This window comes from Danio rerio, chromosome 13, assembly GCF_052040795.2.
Source record: "Danio rerio strain M-AB ecotype USA chromosome 13, GRCz13ab, whole genome shotgun sequence".
In the NCBI taxonomy this organism is placed as follows: domain Eukaryota; kingdom Metazoa; phylum Chordata; class Actinopteri; order Cypriniformes; family Danionidae; genus Danio; species Danio rerio.
The window spans coordinates 35732626-35755115 of NC_141033.1; the positions used below are offsets into that span (position 1 = coordinate 35732626).

General features: G+C 34.0%; 2 protein-coding genes across 3 annotated transcripts; one reads left to right on the plus strand and one right to left on the minus strand.

Moving 5' to 3' along the window:
* Positions 1-1701: 1701 nt before the first annotated feature.
* si:ch211-10a23.2 lies at positions 1702-7414 on the plus strand. Of its 2 annotated transcripts, none has more exons than NM_001145765.1 (4): positions 1702-1884; positions 2251-2339; positions 4765-4954; positions 5926-7414. In NM_001145765.1, exons 1-4 carry the CDS (start codon positions 1858-1860, stop codon positions 6067-6069), a joined length of 450 nt encoding a protein of 149 aa, NP_001139237.1. In that variant the 5' UTR covers positions 1702-1857; the 3' UTR covers positions 6070-7414. The 2 variants fall into 2 exon arrangements, with proteins under 2 accessions (NP_001139237.1, XP_087134436.1); XM_087278310.1 differs by having other exon boundaries at positions 1765-1884; positions 2251-4130; positions 4423-4954; positions 5926-7409.
* A 243-nt stretch (positions 7415-7657) lies between these two features.
* On the minus strand, positions 7658-18773 carry plek2 (pleckstrin 2). Its single transcript, NM_001128739.1, is given in 9 exon segments — positions 7658-9688; positions 10381-10459; positions 10580-10663; positions 13218-13319; positions 13412-13599; positions 17333-17424; positions 17504-17694; positions 18463-18627; positions 18711-18773. Coding segments are annotated over 9 exon segments (1086 nt in total). The 5' UTR covers positions 18768-18773; the 3' UTR covers positions 7658-9560.
* Between the last annotated feature and the right edge of the window lie 3717 nt (positions 18774-22490).

Consider the following 22490-nt stretch of genomic DNA (forward strand, 5'->3'; position numbering starts at 1 on the left):
AAAATGACTGACCTGGAAAAAACTGAAATGTACTCATAGTGTATAGCGGGAAATGCAAATAAATAGTGACAGTGCTCAGCATAAGTGAGTAACCCCCATTTGAGATTAAATATTTGTATCCAATTTTCGGTCAACATAGCCAATATGTGTTGGTCTATTTAAACAAAGCAGGTTTATTAAATTAAATTAAAATAAGAGTTGTGTCACCTACCATCTTTAGGAATTTAGGAATAGAAAGATAATACATTTAAATTCAAACAAGTAATTGCAAAAAAAAAAATGTAAAAGACTTCAACAGTTTTTTTATGTTTCTCTTGAGTTTTCCTGTTTATTAAAACATTTAGGCTACATTTTTAAAAAAGTAATTTGGGTGTACTCGTTTTTGGACTGCGATCTTATTTATTTTTTGTTAGATCTTTTTGAGTTCCGTTTTTGGCGTTGCACTGACTAATCTATATGCACAAATATATTATTGCAAAGTATCCTGTAGAAAATCTGAATTGAAATTTAAAAGAGAGATTTGTGAGGGGTTTATATTTGCTGAGCACTGTATAACAGTCAATATTTGTATGATTTTGAGACTAGCCTGTTTTTGTTAGCCAGATAAGAAAATAACCTTCAATCTGCCAAAACTTCAGTGTTCTTACATTGACTGTAAAAGCATCTCATTGTACCCTAATTTATGATCTATTTGCAATTTTTAAAAAAAATATATATTAGTTTAACCATTTCAACATATCAACTCCTACTGAACTGCAAAGTCAGCATGAAAATGACGTGTATAGGGGTCAGTCCTCTAAATAATAAGAAATAGTTTGCTCTAAAATTACCATTACCATTGTGAATGCATAATCACGTCAATTAAAACACTTTTCTTGTAAAATAGGGGTTTGTTTCTATATATAGCCTAAAAGTTAAGTCAAATTAGATGCGTTGTTTGTATAGTTTGACCTACAGTAATCTCTGAAATGGCTAATCACAGGATATTGTAGGTCAGAATACACAAACTACCCCACAAAGCACTAAAAAATTCAAGATGATGCATTAAAATAGACGTCATTTTATTTGGTTCACTGAAGCATGTTACACAAAATAATATTGTATAATTTGCACACTGAAGATATAATATTAATAATATAAACTTTATAGTAACTCCCCATATATTAAAATTAATAATAATATATCATAATCCCCATATACAGCATTAATATTTTGTTGCCTTGATATATTTTTGATCAATTGTACTGATAAATAGAAACAAGACATAATGACATGCTCTTTGTTTGTAAGAGAACCTAAAAACTAACTTGGTGAAATTTAATCATCTAGAGCTCGAAGTAGAGCCTTGGAAACTCTCAATAGGTGGTAAAAACAGTGCAGAAACAAACTGCTGGACTGGTTAGATGGGAATGCGAAACAATACACCTATTGGGACCTGGAGCTAATTATGTCTATCGAGTGTGTTGTCTGTTCCACTATTACATGAACTCATTCCCAAGTGAATTATTGTTTATCTTGCTGCGTGAGGCTAATCACAGTATTAAAAAAACAAAACTTAGGCTACCTAGTTTTACACTCTTGTTGCGAATTTCTGGAAGTGCGAGACTCATATTTTAATAATAGTTTTATTTTTATTTCTTTCTAAATGAAATGCTGAAGTTTCAGCTGTACATCTGTCATCGTCACTGAGTCGGTTGCTATGGAAACCCGGTGGCGCGAGGCGGGGTTCGCGCATCCAACGCCGGTCTCGCGCGCTCTGACGGTGCTGATCACTCCCGTTCATGACAGCTATTGTCCTCGCGCTCGATACGCAACACCTTCACGACTAAACTAAAGCCATTGCGACAAGCGGAGAGCATGTCGGAAAAGGAAAACAACCGAAACGTGAGTATGATGACGATGATTTCGCAGTTAGTCCTCCACGGAGATAATTGATAGCGTGGGAATAGTGACGTAGGCACAGGTTAATGAAATGTAACTCTTTTAAAAATGCAATGTCACACATAAATATTTCCTACATTACGCTACATTATACTACGATTCGATAGTTTAACGTTATATAAAAGCCTAAAAAATGTAGCCTAATTTGCATATTAAACAATATTGAAAACTGAGAATAAGCTGAGGTGATTTTCGTTCTCGTCTCTGAGCAGCGGGTTGTCATGATATCGTGATGTTAGATCTGCGCATTAATCTGATTTTATCTGGACTGTACCATGTTAGAAGTAAAGCACTCGATTGTTTCTGCAGGAGGAGGACTATGTTGGGGAGATCAAAGGGGGTCTTCGGCCGACCATGAGGCTGATAGTGATGGGTATTGTTCATAAGCAGCCTAAAAGGTTGGTATGAGACACATCTGTCTGTATTTCTGTGGTTCCCGCGTTTATGTGTCCAGATTGTCCACTGTCTGTCACCTCATACATCCTGAATGACTCGTTTATAAGACTGCGCCTTCACTGCGGGAACACAATGAGCCGGTTGTGTCAGGGATTAAACCGTTTTTACGTCTCCATTCCACACAAACATGACATGAAGCAAACAGTGCCAGAAAATAGGCCTATAAACAAAACTATAGAAAAAAATTCGTTTTAAATAGAGCAACACAAGGGGACTGTAGATACAGCCACACTCTTAGCGTTTTGTTACTGCATACGTGGATTAAAAACATTCTGGCGTCTGCAAAAAATGAAATTAATGTTATTTTATACACATATCGAATATGTTTACTGCTTGCAAAATCTCTTTGATGTTTCAAATAACTTATGAAAATTTTAAATTGTGTGTGAAAATATTAGTTTCATTCAGACTATTCAATTAAATCAAACTAATAAAACAAGTCATACATTTCTTGGTAAAAAAAAAAAATGCTTGCAAAATGGCAAAATAGTGGTAGTGGATTGCCTCACAGCAAGAAGGTCGCTGGTTCGAGCCTCTGCTGGGTCAGTTGGCATTTCTGTGTGGAAATGTTTGCGTGGGTTTCCTCTGGGTGCGCCGTTTTCCCCCGGACACAAGTACAAAGACGTGGTACAGGTGAATTGGGTAAACTAAATTGTCAATAGTGTATGTATGAGAGTGTTTGGGTGTTTCCCAGTAATGGGTTGCAGTTGGAAGGGCATCAGCTGCGTAAAACATATGCTGGATAAGTTGGCGGTTCATTCCGCTCTAGCGACCCCTGATTAATAAAGGGACTAAGCCAAAAAGAAAATAAACAATTAAAATAACAAGTATTTAGTGCTTCAACACTGTCCTTAAAGGGACATTTCACCCAAAACTGTACTAAACCTCTACATGTTTCAAACATTAATAATGTCTCTTCTGTTGCAGAATGTTGGACACCAGTATTCATTTACTTCAATAGTATCTTTTTGCATATAACATTGTTTAAAATGTCTTCTTTTGTGTAAAAGGAAGAAACTAAGAAAAGATAAATAACATCTAATATCTGACTGCTTTAAACCATCTGTAAGAAATGTAGGTTTTATTCCAGATTCTACCCTTCTGTTTGACAAACAGGTAAATGCAGTAGTTAAATCTTGTTTTTTCTAGCTGAGATGATCAGCCAAAGCCAGAATTTGAGAGATTAATCCATGCCTTTTATATATCACCCGCAGGTTTAGCAGCATAACTCCTATCCTGTGCTCCCTAAATTGGTTGCTGATATGTTTTAGAATTGAGTTTAAAATTTTAATGTATGTTTTTAAGGTGTTAAATCGCCAGGCTCCGACTTATCTCTCTAATCTTATTAAAATGTCTGGCAGATGTTTAAGGTTCCTAGATCCAAATTGAAGAAAAGAGGAGCTCGAGCTTTCTCTGTAGTAGGTCTGAAAATGTGGAATGGGCTACCTATGTCCATCAGAACAATTTCCAATAAATCTTTGTTCTGAGGGAAAGTTAAACTACACCTATAGAAAAAGCTTGAATTGATCCTACTGTAGCTATCTGGGGCCTCTACTTTGGCAAAAACCCAACGAAAAAGCAATGGCAAAAGCAAGCAAAAAGAGAAACTTTGAACAGAATATGATTTGAAGGTGCTGCTTTCGGAAGTAGACCGGAGAAAAACGGTGTTATTGGCAAGTTTGTCCTCCGGAATTAATTACAAAAGAAAAAAATAGATTTCAACGCAAGTCTTTGTACATGAGGCCCCTGGTGTCTTGTTATTTATCGTTGATGCTGTGTGGTATGTTGGATGTATTCTATGTTGTTTTATCTGTTGCTAGCTATTTTTGATAATTAGTTTTTAGATTTGTACAGCACAATGGTCTACAACTGTTGTTTTATTGCGCTTTATAAATAAATAACTAAATTAAATATTCTATTAATATGACTAACCAAATGATTTTTGCTTTAAATATGCCTGACAATATCTTTGGTTTGCTTTTCTCCTCTTTTTATTGTCAGTCCAACCTCTTTGACGTGATGTAGAGAATGGAATTAGTGTTTTTAATCTTGTTTTTAACATTCGATTTCCATTCAAATGTTCACAGTGTAATGCGTTTGGTTTTCCAGCTGTTGTCGTTCACTTCTTTTTTGCCAGCATGAGAAAAGGTCAGTTCCCATGAAGTCTTTGCCAGGCAGATTTGAGGAAAAAACAACAGTTGGACAATCCTGGCCATATTTGGCAAACAGGGGTTACCCAGGAACTCCTGGCTCATGATGTGATTTGATCAAATTCCATTTGACTTGATGTTTTAGTTTCACACCTACACAAATAACCAATGTTAAAAATAACCCAAGTCTATTCTGTCTGTATTTTGTTTTTTTAAGTATGGTAGTGATAGTGTCGTGCCAGTCTAAAGGAGAGGGGGATGAGGAAATCGAGGGGGATGTTGGGCTGGAGTTAAAGGTGAACTTTCCAGAAAAGGCCGTGCTTCGCAACGCTCGTCTGTCAGGAAAATGGGGCTCTTCAGAAACCGCTCTGTCTTTCTTTCCCTTTGCTCCAGGAGAAGCCTTTAAGGTAAAGACTATGTTAAAGGGGACCTTTAAACAGTTGTGTGGCAACAGTGTGTCAATATAAGCCTCTAATAGCAAAAAATGTATTAATTTAAGTTTTTATAATCACACTTGACGGTGACACAGTGGCACAGTGGGTAGCACATTAGTTCAACCTCGGCTGGGTCAGTTGGCATTTCTTTGCCAACAATTTGCATGTTCTCCCTGTGTTGACGTGGGTTTCCTCCGGGTGCTCCGGTTTCCCAAACAAGTCCAAAGACATGCGGTACAAGTGAAATGGGTATGCTAAAATTGACCATAGTGTATGAGTGTGTGTGTGTATGAGTGTGATGAGTGTGTGTATGAATGTTTCCCAGTGATGGGTTGCACATGGATGGGCATCCACTGCGTAACACATAAGCTGGATAAGTTGGCGGTTCATTCCACAGTGGCAACCCCAGATTAATAAAGGGACTAAACCGAAAAGAAAATGAATGAATGAATGAATGATCACACTTGATGAAAATAGTTTGCAAAAACACTTTGATATTCTTCCTTTTTACATGTCATCAGAGGGGGAAAGCACTGCCTATTGGTGACATCATAAACAGCCCTAAGTGAGAAGCAGCTGTCCACCATTAGTTTTTACACTTGCTGATGATAATGTCAGCAACTAAGAGTCATGTTTTGCTGTTTGTAGTTCTGCCCTTTTGAAAAGAGTGCTGGGAGCACAATCTCATTTGAATTTAAAGCGACAGTAACCAAAACGCCACAATTTGGCTCAAATTTTAAAAGGGGTTATTAAAGTTATAGAGTTATAAAAAATGATTTGTGTGTTATTTTAAGCTAAAACTTCACATACACACTCTAGGGACATCAGAGACTTATTTTACATCTTGTAAAAGGCTCATGATAGGTCCACTTTAAAACTGAAATCTCTGCTAATGTCACACCTTTCAGCCATAATAATAACGTCTTGTCGTCTGTCTTTGTCAGATGGAGATTGTATGCGAGCACCAGCAGTTTCGTATTCTGGTGGACGGGCAGCCGCTGTGTGGTTTCGCTCACAGACAGACTCAGCTGGCATCTCTTAATGCTCTCAGAGTTCACGGAGATCTACAGCTCACCAAAGTGGCTTGAGCAATAGGAGAAGTGCCTGCCAGGATGACAGACTATTCATAGGAGCAACCCCCGAGGATGAAGAAGCGTACTGTATTCAACTGATTTAAAGTTAAACGAGTTTCTCGGTTCATTTATAACACCTAAATCTCATTTCAGTTTGTCCCGTGTTAGTTTTAGTCGACTCAAGGCCTGTTCACACAAACAACAGGTCTTTATTGCTCATTTTAGTTGATTTTGCTGCTGTTCATTTAAAAAAAAAAGAATGTTTGTGTATATTTGGACACATTTAAAGGAGAAAACCTCATGTGCAGCTAGTTTTAACCTACAAAAGAGTAAAGAGTTGAAATACAGATTGCTTAAAATTCAAGTTATGATTTGGTGCAAGCTAGCTAGCATTGTAGATTATTTTTTAGCTTAGCTTTTAAAACACATGACGTACTACCTAATGTTTTTACTTTGCTTTGTGGTAACATTTGATCAGTTTATTTGGCTCTTTGATACAGAAGCAGAAGTGCCTTCATTTGTTCCATTAGATGCACTTATTAAGTAGACGACTTTAGGTGTGCTTGTAGAGGTGATTGTAGTTCCAATTTATTTATGCATTTGATAGACGCATATTACATTGCATTCAAGCTATACATTTGATCAGTTTAGGCATTTCCTGGAAACTTAACCCATGGCCTTGTCATTGCTACGCTCTAAAGAATTGCTGGGTTGTCCATTATCATATCCATATTTTGGTTGAAATAAAACCAGCATTGATTGGAGTGTAGCAAGGTGTTTTAGGGATAGTTCACTCAAAAATCAAGCATATACTCCACTATTGCTTCCCCTTAAGTGGTTCCAAACTAAAGTGGAACAGTGTTTTTGTCCTGTTGAACACAAAAGATATTTTGAAGACTGTAGGTAAGCGGTAGCCATTGACATCCATAGTAGGAAATAAAAATACATTGGAAGTCAATGGCTAGCTTTTTTCATTTCTGGGTGAACTATTCTGTGAACAGTTGTATTTGTTTTGCTGTTTGAATGTTGAAACCATTTCAACAGAATAATTCAGAATCATCTTTTGTTGATGGGAATGTACCACAGAACTGGTCTGATGGCATACAGAAGCCTAGCATTCATAACTGACACCCGAATGTTCACTTTAAAATGTAATTCCCTGCGAATGTATTGGTTTGAAGAAAAAGGACTCAAAGTCCATGTTGAGCCTGTACTTGGTGCTGTCGGTCTACACAATGCTGCAAATGAAGCATGTGTCAAATAAGGCTCATAGCAAGGTCTGCTTGAATGTCTTATAACATCTAACAATTGCAATATGTACTGTAAACTTTTCTTAAACAAGAAGATCTGAATTATTTGACTTGTTTAATGTGTGTGTGTGGTCATACCAGAGAGTGAGAATCTCACACACACACAACACACACAACACAACAAAACAAAACACAACACACACACACACACACACAAACTAAGAGGCTTGTGCAAGACATGAGCTCAGTTCTGTTAAGTAACAGCCTGATAGACAAGCTGATGGCATGTAATAACAAGTCAATGACCAAAACAAAAGCATGCATGTCAAATGAAAGATTACAAAAGGACAATATTCAAATAAAAACTTTACTTTGCAAAGTAAGATATAACAAACTAGGAAAATTCACACTGATCATTAAATACATTTCACATTACATTCACTGAATGTATACAGCTTTACCACCTACACTTTGAGATAAAAATATTTTACATGCTAATTAGGATGAGGGTTTATTATTTATTATTGGGGTTTATTACTATTTATTGTTAATATTTAATTGTTTTAGACCAGTGGTTCTCAAACTGTGGTCCATGTACCACTAGTGGTATGTGGGCTTCCTTTTGGTGGTACGCGGATGAATCAAATATGTCATATGTACATTTGCAGGTGGTGATAAACCAAGAGTTTTTTCTTCTTTGTTTACTTTTTAAGAACAATAACCTACCATTTTTAACTTTTAAAAGCCCATTATAATTTAAGTGTTCTCAATATTAGGAACTAATATCCCTCGTTTTTGAACTGGACAGAGCTTTAGCTGCTTTACTGGACCTAATACGGTACTGTATTTCAATACAGCTCATTATTGTGGTACTTGCAAAGACAGCTTTTTTCTGAGGTGGTATTTGATGAAAAACGTTTGAGAACCACTGTTTTAGACTGTAACGCTGTATATATCTTATTTTATTTGCACACATACAACACATTTGCAAGAATGTGAAGAAACAGATGTGTGACAAAGGGATAGTTCACACAAAATTTCAAATTCTGTCTTCTTTACTCACACTTCACTTGCTCTGTTTAAACCTGCTTGAGTCTTTTTCTTCTGTTGAACACAAAATAAGAAATATTGAAAAACGCTGAAAATCTGTAACCATTCACTTCCTTTGACTCTGTTTTTCCTACTATGGCAGTCATTGGTTACCGATTTTCAACATCCTTCAAAATATCTTCTTTTGTGTTAAACAGAATAAAGAAACTCAAAAGGTTTGGAACCACTTGAGAGTGAGTAAACAGTGACTCAATTTTCATTTTTATGAGTGTCAATTGCCGCATTGCATTCAGATTAACGCACATTGCATTAAAATCAATCACACAAATTTCATTTGAATGCAGTAGCCAATCAGTAGTGTTAGATTACTCTCTTTCCTTACTGCATTCCAATGGGAAGGGCTCATCACTATGTCTTAATCCCATCTGAGGGTCCCTCTGAAAGAATTAGGGCATAGAGATGAGCCCTTCCTAATTAAAGTCAGTGTGTAAAAACCAAACAAATCCCTGCTCAAAGTATCATGGCACTAAGTGTCCATCAGTTGTATCCTTCGAAATCATTATTATATTCCAAAGGGCCCTTTGAAGTGGCCAGATTTAAGCACTTCATTTTGGAATGATACTTCAATATGGAATCTGTGATTGTTATCACTCCCAAGTGCCATTCAGAGAGCGATGTATCCCATTTGGAATGCACCTTGTCAAAATGCTGAGGAAATTTACAGTAGGAGGATTAATTAGACTGTTTTAGAGACTATAATAGGAGATAAATTGTGCTACACTAATGTACAGGACTAATGTGTTGTGTGTAGCCAAATTATAATGTGCCATATACATTTATTATTTACTCTACTAATCAATATTAATAATCATGATCAAAGTATTAAGTAATATTGCACAATAATTCATCCTAATATTTTAGCACTGGCCTGTAATTAATTCCTTTTTAAGTGTTATTTGCATATAAATTTGATCAGTTATTGGCAACAATGTGTATTATTGACTGACTGAAGTAAACGGTTAAGTTTATGATGTACAAAAAAAAGCAACAACACAGTTATAATAACTGTAAAATCTGCCCATATGAAGATGCTAGAAAGCACATGTTGCCCCTTAATGGGAAAGTTCTGATAACAGAAATAAACGAATTCATAACAAATGAGTTAAAATAATACCAGTAGAGTCCGCTGAGCTTGAAAGTGCATAATTAAGTGACTCGTCTAATAGCTTGGATCCAGTCCATCCTCTCCTCGTGTGTCGGAGCCTGGATGTAATAGTGTGTGTCCATCTGAGTGATGATTTTAAACAGATTCCCCTGCACTTTACCTTTAACACCTGAGGATTGCAGGAAACACATCATTAGCCTTTGAGATTACAGTATTTATGTCTCACTGTTGCCTGTGGCATGGAAACTTTTCCTGATGTAAATATCCGCTTGTTAAAAAGATGAAAATCCTGTCATCATTTTCTACCCTTCAATCATTACAAACTTGCTTGAGTTCCATTTTTTGGTTGAACACAAAAGAAGATATTTAGAAAAATGCTGGAAACCAGTAACCATTGACATGCATAGTATTTGTTTTTCCTACTATGGAAGTTAATGGTTACTAGTTTTGAACATTCTTCTGAATATCTTCTGAATATCTACACTTGAGTGTAGGTAAATGGTAAGTACATTTTTATTTCTGCATCCAAAAGATGCCAAAATCAAACAACAAATGCTTCTAATATAGACTCGCAGTGTGCTTTAATACGACTGAAAATCATGACTGCAATGCTTATGTCTAATCTCAGATGGTCAGACAGTGATTCATAATTTATAAATCCTTAAAATACTGCTGTCTGGGACACTGAACACCATCATTTAGTAAAAGATTAGAACAGTGGTCATAAATGACTGTTCAGACAGTTTCTCAATTAAAACAAGGCTTCCCTGGAAAAATCCATACATCCCAACCCAACAAATGGATTGATTGCATGAGCACTTCATGACACTTCAGAGATTTCAGCAGAAGTGTGTGACTCACCTGCCGGTGTGCCGTTATCATCCAGAGCAGACACCAGACAGCCACGCAGAGAAACACTGCCGGCTGGAGTCACGTCATCCTGAGAAAAGTGGCCATCAAGAACAGAAGAGTCAGCAGCGGAATAACATCCTCACCACTTTAGACTTTGGGATAAATGTTATTTAAAAGGCTTTATAATTGCACATATCAGCATTCTCACCTTGCTGGGGTCATAATAATGCAGGAAACCAGGCTCTGCCCGCAGAACAAACAATCTCACCTTCCAGTTCTTGACTTTGTGGCCCTTAAACAGAGATAACATACAGTCATTATCACAGATAAGTGCATTTCAGATCCAGTTGTAGAAGAGTGCTCATTATAATTACATGGCTGAAATTAAAAGTAACTTACGAAATGTTATTTTTAAATATAATAAACATTAATGGAAATAAAAGTGAACTTAAATGTGTACTACACTGTAAAAACTGCTGGGTTCCACACAATTGATTTTTGTTGGGGTAACATGAAGGACTTAAGTTCATTTGTATTATATTTAGTGGTGTAACGATCACAAACCTCAGGGTTCAGATCACATTATGTTTTTTTAGTCACAGATTAGACCATTTTTTGTATCATTCCAAAAGAGGAGACGACAAAGGTAATTTGCTTTCCATTTATTACAAAAACAGTACTGCAAGACAACTTTACTTTCATAAAATAAAATGAAGAAATAATTAGCTGAATAAAAATAAACTAAAATATTCAATATTGTAAAAAAATCACTGTTACTACTTCTGCTGCTGATAATGCTAAATGAATAAATCTAACATTATTATTTGTACAACCCATATTTAATTTAAGTCTAATTTTTAATAAATGATCAGTTATTCACTCAAAACTTTGTTTCATTGCTAGATGGATCATTTTTGAAAAATTATTTGGTGGCATATTTTTGATGGCTGGTTGTCCCCAAGTTTTGTTTAAATAATGTAATTGCTGCCTACAACTTTCGTTTTTGAGCATATGAGGATGATTTTAACCTTCACTGTAAACATGAGTGATTTTATCTAAACTTTAAACTCTTATCCCGATACTTCTGTCCTATTTCACTGTTTGTAACTTCATAACTAAATCAAAAGACTAAACACTCAATCTCTTTCTTGATTTTTGCGTTTTACAAACACAGATTCAAATGCAGCGATTCGAAGAATTAATAAACGTGCAAATCACCATTATTTATGGTGATGGGTTGTTGTGTGGGTGTTGAAATCTTGAAATCTTGACCTTTAAATGATTAATCGTGCATTAATGCAGGCTAAACGAGTATTGAAAGAAAACAGCTTAAATGACCTAAGAAACCCATCACATGAATAACCCACCACAACTTCTTCTGTCATCCTTATACTGTACAGGAAAGCCTAAATGTTTTTCATTCATGTGATTTGAATGACGTGAGAGACAATCTCTCAGCAATCGTTACAAATTTAGGATTATTCTACAAGTAAAAAAATATTAATCCGCGGGTCATGTGTGTTCTGAACCGTGGGTTGTGATCTGTGCAAATCACGTCAACTATGATCCGTTACAACCCTAACTATATTATATTACATTATATTATATTATATTATATTATATTATATTATATTATATTATATTATATTATATTATATTACTATATTATATTATATTACAATATTATATTATATTATATATTACATTATATTACATTATATTACTATATTATATTATATTATATTATATTATATTATATTATATTACAATATTATATTATATTATATTATATTATATTATATTATATTATATTTTATTACAATATTATATTATATTATATTATATTATTTATTATATTACTATATTATATTATATTATATTATATTATATTATATTATATTATATTATATTTTATTATATTATATTATATTATATTATATTATATTATATTATATTATATTATATTATATTATATTTTATTATATTATATTATACAAGTTGAACAAAACAATTGTGTGTTTCTCCAAAAAATCAATAATTGTGTTGTTTTGGCTCATTTTAAATAAGTAGTTTGAACAAACAGTAAATGTCATCTTTTGAGTGTACTTAGTACTAAAATGTCTCAAAATAAAACAGTATAATGCTTAAATAGATAAAATCTGAATAGCTACATTTTTTATTTACACGTTAACATTATTTTAGTTAGCATAAATGTGACTTACTGAATTGACTAAAATAAAAATAATTATTAGACACTATACAGGCATTACAAGAAAATACTGTGAAACAACAAAATCACAAAACTTCAGTTAAAACAAATCTTAAATGTTATCTTATTTTATTTGTCAGGGAAATATTTGTAATTTTTACTTAGTTTACTAAATTTAAACATATAGTTCACTTAAAAATAAAAATTGTACTCACTACTAAATCACCCTTAAGTGTTTTCAAACCTTTCTTCCATTAAAAAAAAGACATTTTGAAGAATGCTGGAAACCATTAACCATTGACTTTCATTGTTGGGGAAAATGAATAATATGGCAATCAATGGTTTCTAGGTTTTCTTCAGAATATATATATATATATATATATATATATATATATATATATATATATATATATATATATATATATATATATATATATATATATATATTTTTTTTTTTTTTTTTTACCAGAAGCAAGAAACAAGTGAAGAGTGAGTAAAAGATTATTTGGTATTTATAGGGGAACTACAAAAAAAACACACAAAAAATGTGGAATTCAAAACAATTAATACATACATTACAAATGAATTCAAACTATATATACAAACACAATAGGATTGAAACCGTGCTAATGTTCACCTGTTTGAGCAGGTAACCTCTCTTCACCACCTTTCCACTCAGCTCCACTGCAGTTCGAGATTTCTCTGCCTTCACACTGCCTCTCTTCTGAAAGCTTTGGGACTGTTTGAGAAAATGTGTCTAGTTTAATAAGTATATCTTATTTTTATAACTACAATACAAAAAATGACTGAAGACAGAGCTCTGTAACTTACAAAGGAGTAGAGAGCAGTGGAATCGTCGAGGAACTGTTCTCCGAGAGCAGCGTTACGGAGAGCGTCTGCACTCCTGATCCCAACGGGCCGCAGAGAGCCTTCATCCAGCAGAGCAGAGGCCAGCGTTACTGCCTCCACACGGCTCAGAGCCAGCTTATTAAACACAAGCCAATCCACCACTGCTGAACCTGCACACATGCAGATTAAAACACTCAATCGCTGTTGATTTATGAGTAAGGCTGCACAATATATCGTTTAAGCATCGAGATTGCAATGTGCAAATCTGCCATAGACACATCGCAGGAACTGCAATGTACATTTGGAATTATAGTTAACCAGAAAACACAGTTCAGAACACATACAAAGTTTAACCTTAATAGAGTGAAAGGTTTTTTTTAAGTAATATTACTATTTCAAGCAAATGTAAACCACTTTGGCACTAGAATAAAATTTGTAGATTGGTAGTAATAAGATTAGTTGTATTTAATTACAAATAGTAGTTCCAAAGTATGAATACTACAGCAGTCAACATTTAAAAGTGGATCAAAAACGTTTTTCAAAACTGTCCTAAAACAAGAATGGGTGTTGTAGATTAGTTTTGGGACAACTTTGATGAAAGATTTTGATCCACTTCAAATACTGACCACTGTATACAGATTTATGTTACATTTGATTGATTTCCTTCCTGTACCCTAATACTGTTAGTCTCTCCAGAAAACCATTAAGCACTGTTTAGTTCATTTGTATCTTTGTTCCATTGTATTGAAATTTGTTTGTTACAGTTTTCGCAAATGCACTCCCTATCTATGTAAAATTTTGAATTCTTCCCAAATAGAATCATTTAAATCATCTTGTGAAAATACATTCATACCGCAAAAGTATATCGCAGAAATACAAAACATTGCAACGTCAGTTTTTTTCCAATATCTTGAAGCCTTTTTAAAAGTCTTAATATCAATTCACCTGTAGGTGGCGACTAGTGACACTTATTTGTTCATCAAAAATAACATAAACTCTAGTGTGGAGTGAATCAGCACCTGCTGAAGTAGCTCTGGCCACAATGCTCTTCAACAAGAGGCAAATATTTTTTATTTATTAACTGTCAAAGTTACATGTAAAACATAAAATTAAACATCATTTTTGCATGTTTTTTTTTTTAACTGATTCTGAGGTAAAATTGTCATAATGTGAATAAGCTGCCTCCCCTGGTGCTGCAGTCCAATGCATTTCATTTTCTGTTATACCTTTATCTCCATCTCACATGTAGGGCTGCATGATTTGGAGAAAAAAATCGAATTGAGATTTAAAATATGATTTACAACCATTTCATAAAAGAACTACAGGTTTGATAAGGTGGTTTTAACAGCACCAAATAAGACCAAGCATAATCACACAGTTTGCTATATTATGCTATTTATATTGATTCTTTAATTTTTTGCTATACCATTGTTATACTTCTATAATTGTCATGTCTTCCTTGTTGCTAAAAAAGCAATCTCTGTATTGTTTGTACTGTACTTGTTGTATTTACATTGTAATTGCTTGTTGTTATTGCAATTTAAAAATGCTACTGTTTATTTAAAACCTCTTAAACATCGTTGCCGTTTTTACCAATAGTCACGACAAATTAAGAAAACAACTACAGTATTTAAATATGTTAAAATGTTATATTTAAAGATATATAAAACCTTTACTTTTAGAAATTTAATAGAAATATTACAAATTATACAAAATATAAAAAATAAAAAAACGTTTTGAATGTTTAAAAGTTGCGAGTTCATTCTGAATGAGAATGTGCAAATCCTCTTTCACTTACGACTCCACCTGGATATGAGTGTTTTTTTTTTTTTTGGTGTTGTTTTTTATTAAACAATATATAGATAATGGGTTGTGGCTGGAAGAGCATCCTCTGCGTAAAAACGTGTTGTATAAGTTGGCGGTTCATTCCTCTGTGGCGACCCCAGATTAATAAAGAGACTAAGCCGAAAAGAACATGAATGAATGAATATATAGATTGTAATATAATTACAGTGTAGTGAAACATTTTGAAATAGAAGGAACATAGTGGAAGCCAGGGAATTTAATGGTTATGGCTTGAAGCCTGGGCATCTGGGCATTCTCCGTTTGCCATGCTGTGCAGAGTGGGTCACATTGAGTACAGCTCTCATCTGATTGGCTGAATGATACAAGTCACCTGTAGCTGCCAGGAGAGTCTCAAAAATACACACATGTATTCAGGGCTAGTCATACATGAACAAGCATTTGCACATTCTCATTTAAGATGAACTCGCAAATTTTAAACATACAAAACATTTTGTACACTGTTGTACATTTGTAAATGATGTTTTGCATTCATGAAACGTATTTGATGATTGTGTATTTTTATATTGTGTGTGTTAATTTAATTTTATGCATGTGAATTTGGCTACGCATGTGTACATCATGTCTTTTATGTGAACTCCTTTAGATTCTGATATGGTCCATAACAAACTGTCCCCTTCAAATCACGGTTTTGATTTAAAAATGATTAATCGTGTTTGTGCGAATATATATTAATATTAAGCGCTTCTGAATTTGGTTTTATGCTTGTGAATTTGGCTACGGTATGTGTATATTGTGTTTTTTTTATGTGAATTACTTTAGATACTGATCTGGCTCAATAACAAACGGTCCCCTTCAAATCACGATTTCGGTTTAAAAATGATTAATCTTACAGGTCTACTCTGATGTGTGCTCAACATTACAGTGAATTATGGGTTTAAAGTCTTCACCCAGAATACAAGCACCAGTGTAATGTGGTGTTTATACAGTGGTTTCAGTTTTAGGTTCAGTTTTTGTTAAAACTTTCTTTGAGGAACCCAAAATAGTTCTTCTATTCTGGTTTCACTGCAATAATTGTATCTTTAAAAGCTCATTTAAAAGTGCAGGATGCTTTTTGTTTTGATTTAAACCTTTTATTTACCATGCATGAATTTCATATTAGCAATTCCAATTGTCAACTTCCTCCAGATAGGGATCAGAAAATGTAATTTCTTCCATAATGAACATTGATGCTCTATTGCAGTGGTTCTCAAACTTTTTTACCAAGTACCCACTCAAAAAAAAATTTTTCAGGTATTTCATAGTAATACAATTTTTGATAAATTTTGAAATATATGTTGCATATACATATGACTTTTTTGTAAAACTTTTTGAACTCTAAACATTAACTTGTAGGCACATTGCGAAGTTTTTTTTTTTCAGAGAATATCAAGCTGACAAAACTTTGCTGCACTCTGATACCAGTTTTATTTCTGGAGAAAAATAAAAGTAATACAGTGTTTAGGTGTTCTGTGTTTGTCTGAGATAATTGGTTCTTGTCACGTGACTTGCGGTGCAGCATTCTGAAAAGTTAAGATGTTTTCAACTGGGCACGCCCTGAATACGCTAGTGCATTGTGGTGCTTGCTCCTTCATTGTAAATAACAAACTTGCGAGTGGAAATGACACGATAAGTGAATAGATTTGTGATCTACAGCAGTCGATTTTCTTCTTGCACATACATGCTGGATTTACCTGATTTGTTGATAAATGGGTTGCAGATCCATTCGTTGGCAGTTCTTACTCATTTTGCTAGCCTGTGGGTTAAATTTTGGCGCTCAAGTGACCGAGATGTAACAAGAGAATAAGGTCATTTTTCAAAATAAAAGAATTTTAGCAGCTGATGACATGATGCACTAAAGTAAACATTTTAAGCACATCGCCTTGATCGTAGGCTTTAGAGAACAGCTAGTGCTGATCACATCGGTGTTATTGTACGCATCAAATAATTAAAATTGTATTAATTTTCTCTGTCATTACTCAGTGATTCCTCCGCGTACATGTACCACAGTTTCAAAACCACTGCTCTATTGCATTGGCTCAGTGTGTTCGAGTGTCTGACCTGAGAAACAGTTGCTGTAAGAGCTGCCCTGCTCGATGTGACTGCAGTGCCGGATACCAGTGTGAACGTCATACATGGAGTCCACCACCTGACTGATAAATAAACACACATTTAAATGTAATGTTACAAACAAATACACACATATACTGACAAACACAGACTCGTAGCTACCTGAGGTTGACATTCTGAAGTTGAAGGGTTGAGGAGGCTTTTATTTGAGATGGGGCAGGAACCTGTGCATCACTTGAGCTGAGTTTCTGTACTGCTGCATCAATCGCCGCAGCCCATTCATCACGTTCCTCCCTCATGCAAGCCTCCAGAAAGTGCTCTTCTGATGTGTTGGTCTCCAATTTTATCACCAACTGCAGGATGAAAATGTGGTTTCCTCAGAATCAGACAACAGCATTTCATCTCGTACAGTAGATCTAAACAAACTTAAGCTGTTGGCGATGTTGAAATGAAACTGACGCATATTAAATAACACAAGCATAAAACCTCAGGATTTTGAAACTGGTTTTGACTGAAGTTATTCCACAAAGTCAGACACATTGCTAAGATTTATTGGGGGAAATAAAGTTATGTTCCTAACATGCTAGTTCATGTGAGCATTGCAAAACAAAATAATAGGTAATTCATATGAAGGATGACCTGAGGCTATGAACATTTAAAGCACAGAGACACTCCCAGTGTTGAACAACTTCACTATGCTATTTGTTTGCAGGCTATGGAAAAACCAAATGACCTTCTTTGATTCAGAGATTTAATAATAATAATGTTAATATGTAAAATACCTAATATTAAAGCACAAGATACTGCTTTGCTATAGAGCACCATATAACTTTATGATTATTTATATACAAGTCACATTTAACAGAATCAAAGAAAATAACTGTCACTAGTTAAAATCTAATTAAGACAATGAGTTTCTTTATGTTAATTCACATTTTGAGATCAAGAATAGATATTTGCACAAGTGAATACACAAATATTAATATCAAACATTCTAAAATGGTTTTACATTATGCTGAAATGTGTTTATGTGCTCTTCATTTAGGTATATTTTGTTGTTTAAACTTATATAATAGATAAAGATATTAGCAACGTATTATAATAAGTAATTTCTGACTCACCGGTCTGTTTTCGTACTCCAGGTAAGGACATGTGATTTTGCAGTTCCTCAATAAAATGGTCCCTCGGTGGCAAGAATCTCGTTTGCCGCCCTCATATTTGTAATAAAGGAGTCTGTCCGATTTAAGTGCAAACCAACGAACTTTCCAGTTTTGAACAACGTGACCCTAAAAACCAACATAATTTCCTTATGAACAGACAAGCAGTTTGGATATTGATATGGAATGAAATCATGTCCAAGAGTTCTTACCCTTTTTACCATAAAGCCCTCTTTAAGGATGCCGCTGTTTTCTGACTCAGTGCCCATGTTAAATCCTGTCGTAGTGTGGTGTGAAGAAGGTAAAGCACTTCAGGTGTTTTATACCTGCCGTGGAATTCCTCACGCTGTGCGTCACTGTACCCCCAGGTTCAGTGCGATCTAGACAGCTGCACTTAGCCAATAAATCCATAAGCTACGTTATGAGTAAATACTTTAATATAAAGATGATTTTTTAATTATAGTCTTATATAATCGATTAACAATGATAGGGAAATGATATATACGCAAAACAAAGTTTGAAAACATCTGCCCAGTGTACTTTTAGGCAAGCCTAACGTAAAATGACTCACCGAGACGTCGACAGACTGGGTGTGAGTCACTTATCTAGTTCAGGTAAGATTTATCAATTCAGTGACCGGATGTTTGTTGCTATGGCAGTGTAACTTTGGGATGGAAATAACTTAAAAACTATATTTTTAACAATTCAGACACAATGTTGTTATATTGATACAACCTATCAGTCTGGATTATAAAAAAATAGTGTCCGTGTTTCTATGGTTTCTACACAGTGCTCACAGAAAGAAAAAAAGAACATGATATAAACTTGAGGGTAAGACATTTAAGAATCAATTAGTAGCCTACATCAATTAAAGTCATAACAAAATTAAATTCTTCTGTTTGCTTTCTTGTTTTCAGATAATGAAATGTAAAATTAGTAAAGTGGTATTAAATTTGTGGATATGGAATTACAAAAAAAAAAATAATAATAATAATTCATAACAAAACTAGCATTCTTTTAGTAGAGGCAGATTCGTAATAACAAAAAAAAAAAAAAATCATTCCAATATGTTTCCAAAACTGTACAACATATTTATTATCTCAAAATAAATGAAAAACTGTTTCAGTATGAAATTGACAAAATGAACATTTTACATCAATATTAGAATAAAACTTTTTCAAAAATTCTTTAGGATAAAATTTGTTGATTAATTTAAAAAACACTTCATTGACCTTGTTATTGAAGAAATATTTTTTGTTGCAAAGACCATATTATTTCCCCATTTTGAATCTCTATATATTATTTAAATAAGAGATTACAGAGGACAATGTAACAACTTTTTCAATAAAAGGAGATCTAATTTCGATCTTTTTTATATGAAAATATTTTATAAAAGTCTCTGTCGAATTAGAAAAGTAAGTTTTTTAGGAGAGAGATTATGCTATTTTTAAAGAGCATATTTCCTTCCTGATGTTATAGCTCCCATAACAATGGCACTTTTTTTGGACTTACTATATTATATTCTGGAATAAATTCAAAGTAATTCATAAAAAAAACTCTGCTGATAAATAACTAACTTAAAGCAAACCGTTCTTAAACACGGACTGAAAAATAAAGATTTTTTTTTATATAAAATATTTTGGTTATTCCAAATAAAAGACGTGTAAGGAGTAAAATTGTGTTTAGGCCTATAAGCCTATGCCAAAAAATATTTCATGCCTCCAACAAAAGAAAATACCCGTTTTGGAAAAATATTCCAAATTCAATCCTTATTCAGATACTAGCTAAATCTAAACTTCAGTTACAAAAATAAACACTTTTCGACATAGCTAAAGTAGGATTTTCCGTTACGTATAGGTGAAGACTGAGACATTCTTAAACAATAATGTGTGTGGATCACTTAACTAGAAATTAGCGCCCATGTTCCTACTGTACATGAACTGTGTAAAGCTGATGAACTGTGGCGGGAACTCGGTCAAACCTCAATGATCAGCATCATAATCTTCACTGGTCATCCACTTCTACTGTCACTAGATGGTGTACGCGCACAACAAATGCGTGTTTTTGGACTCAATGTTTTTTTCAGAATGCTCTCACAAGCCACCAAATTAAGTAAAATAATAATAATAATAATCATGTAGCAAAGTTACACTGTGACTGACCTCTGAAAATATTTGAAAAAAATAGTTAGGCTACTTGACAGCATGGCTTTCCCATGTTCCACATAATGAATTTTATACTGTAAATTTTTTTTATTCTATATCATAACCATAAACAAATCAGCCATATAAAACGTTCTGCATTTTTACAATACATGATTAAATAATCAAAATAAATTGGATATTAGGGCTACTATTCACAAAGTAGGGAAGATAAGAAGCCCATTTTTAGTTTTCACATCAAAATAAACGTACAAAAAGATTTAATATGTAAAAAGGTATATTACTTACAAGGAAAGTCTTTTGTTACGAATAAATTTTGTGGAAACCTTAAACTATTCATGAAATAATCTTCTATTGTCATTCAGCATAACACTCTTATTTGTGCAAATCATTAAACAACATATTTTTTCTGATGTGTTCTTATTAAAATATAAAAATAACAGATGATCAAAGCTTTTATAATACATTATGATTGAAACTTCGCAATGCTGACCTTTGTGTAAAACCTTGTTACTTGAAGGAGAGTGATAATGATTCCAAACAAAACTTAATAGGTATGGGTCTGGATTAATTGCAGCAATATCTGTGATAAGATTAATATAAACTTCTATTACACTTAATGACATTGATGGATTTCTTCTGTTAATCATGGTAAAAATCATTATTATTGTCTAAGGGAAACACAGGGTTCCCTCATTATAAGTTAAATATCAAATTCACTGACTTTCACTGACTAAACTGCTTAATTTCCATGACATCTGATGAACCGAAAAACTCAGCTTATATTAATATTATAATATATTAAAATAACAATATTAAGGGCAAGGCAGTGGCGCAGTAGGTAGTGCTGCTGCCTCACAGCAAGAAGGTCGCTGGTTCGAACCTCAGCTCAGTTGGTGTTTCTGTGTGGAGTTTGCATATTCTCTCTGCCTTCGCGTGGGTTTCCTCCAGGTGCTCTGGTTTCCCCCACAGTCCACAGACATGCGGTACAGGTGAATTGGGTAGGCTAAATTGTCCGTAGTGTATGAGTGTGTGTGTGTGTGTGTGTGAATGTGTGTGTGGATGTTTCCCAGAGATAGGTTGCGGCTAGAAGGGCATCCGTTGTGTAAAAACTTGCTGGATAAGTTGGTGGTTCATTCCGCTGTGGCAACCCCAGATTAATAAAGGGACTAAGCCGACAAGAAAATGAATGAATGAACATAATATTATAATAGTTTTAGCTTAAAATCATTTTGCAGAAATTTAAAAGCTACAAGAACAACAATGGATAATTTAACTATATGCAATTTCCAACAGGCATTAAACTATGTAGAATTATATATATTTTTTGACAATTGGAAACTACAAGTTAAATCATCAAACAAAAATTCCTGATATTCCAGCATCTGGAATGACATCAGACTTTCAATGCCTAAAACAGACTCCATGACACTCCAGAAATTCCATGAAACTGAGTATGACATGACATTCTAATGTCAGGGGGAAATTCAAGACATTACCCTTTTGAGATTTTAATCCTGAAACCCCCCTTTAGTTTTGCAATGAAACTGAACAGATCTGATGTAAAACACTGCTACTTATCAATTAGTGATAATAAATAAATAAATTATATGTGATTGTAAATGGGTTTATATTGTGAATGAGTTTAAAATAAATAGAGTGGTTTAAGGGGATTTCAGATCCTGGACACAGAGCTGAAGTCCCGGAACTGCTGATCCACTTTTAATTGGAACACACTAAAGCACACAAACTCCACATGGTCACAGCTGTTTATGTGTGTGTGTGTGTGCGTGTGTGGTCGATAAAAGATTTACTACCACAACTGCTATA

Coding starts and splice junctions, on each gene's coding strand:
- si:ch211-10a23.2 (NM_001145765.1), top strand. CDS start 1,858: ATGTCGGAAAAGGAAAACAACCGAAAC. Junction 1,885..2,250: donor AAAAGGAAAACAACCGAAAC/GTGAGTATGATG, acceptor TTGTTTCTGCAG/GAGGAGGACTATGTTGGGGA. Junction 2,340..4,764: donor GTTCATAAGCAGCCTAAAAG/GTTGGTATGAGA, acceptor TGTTTTTTTAAG/TATGGTAGTGATAGTGTCGT.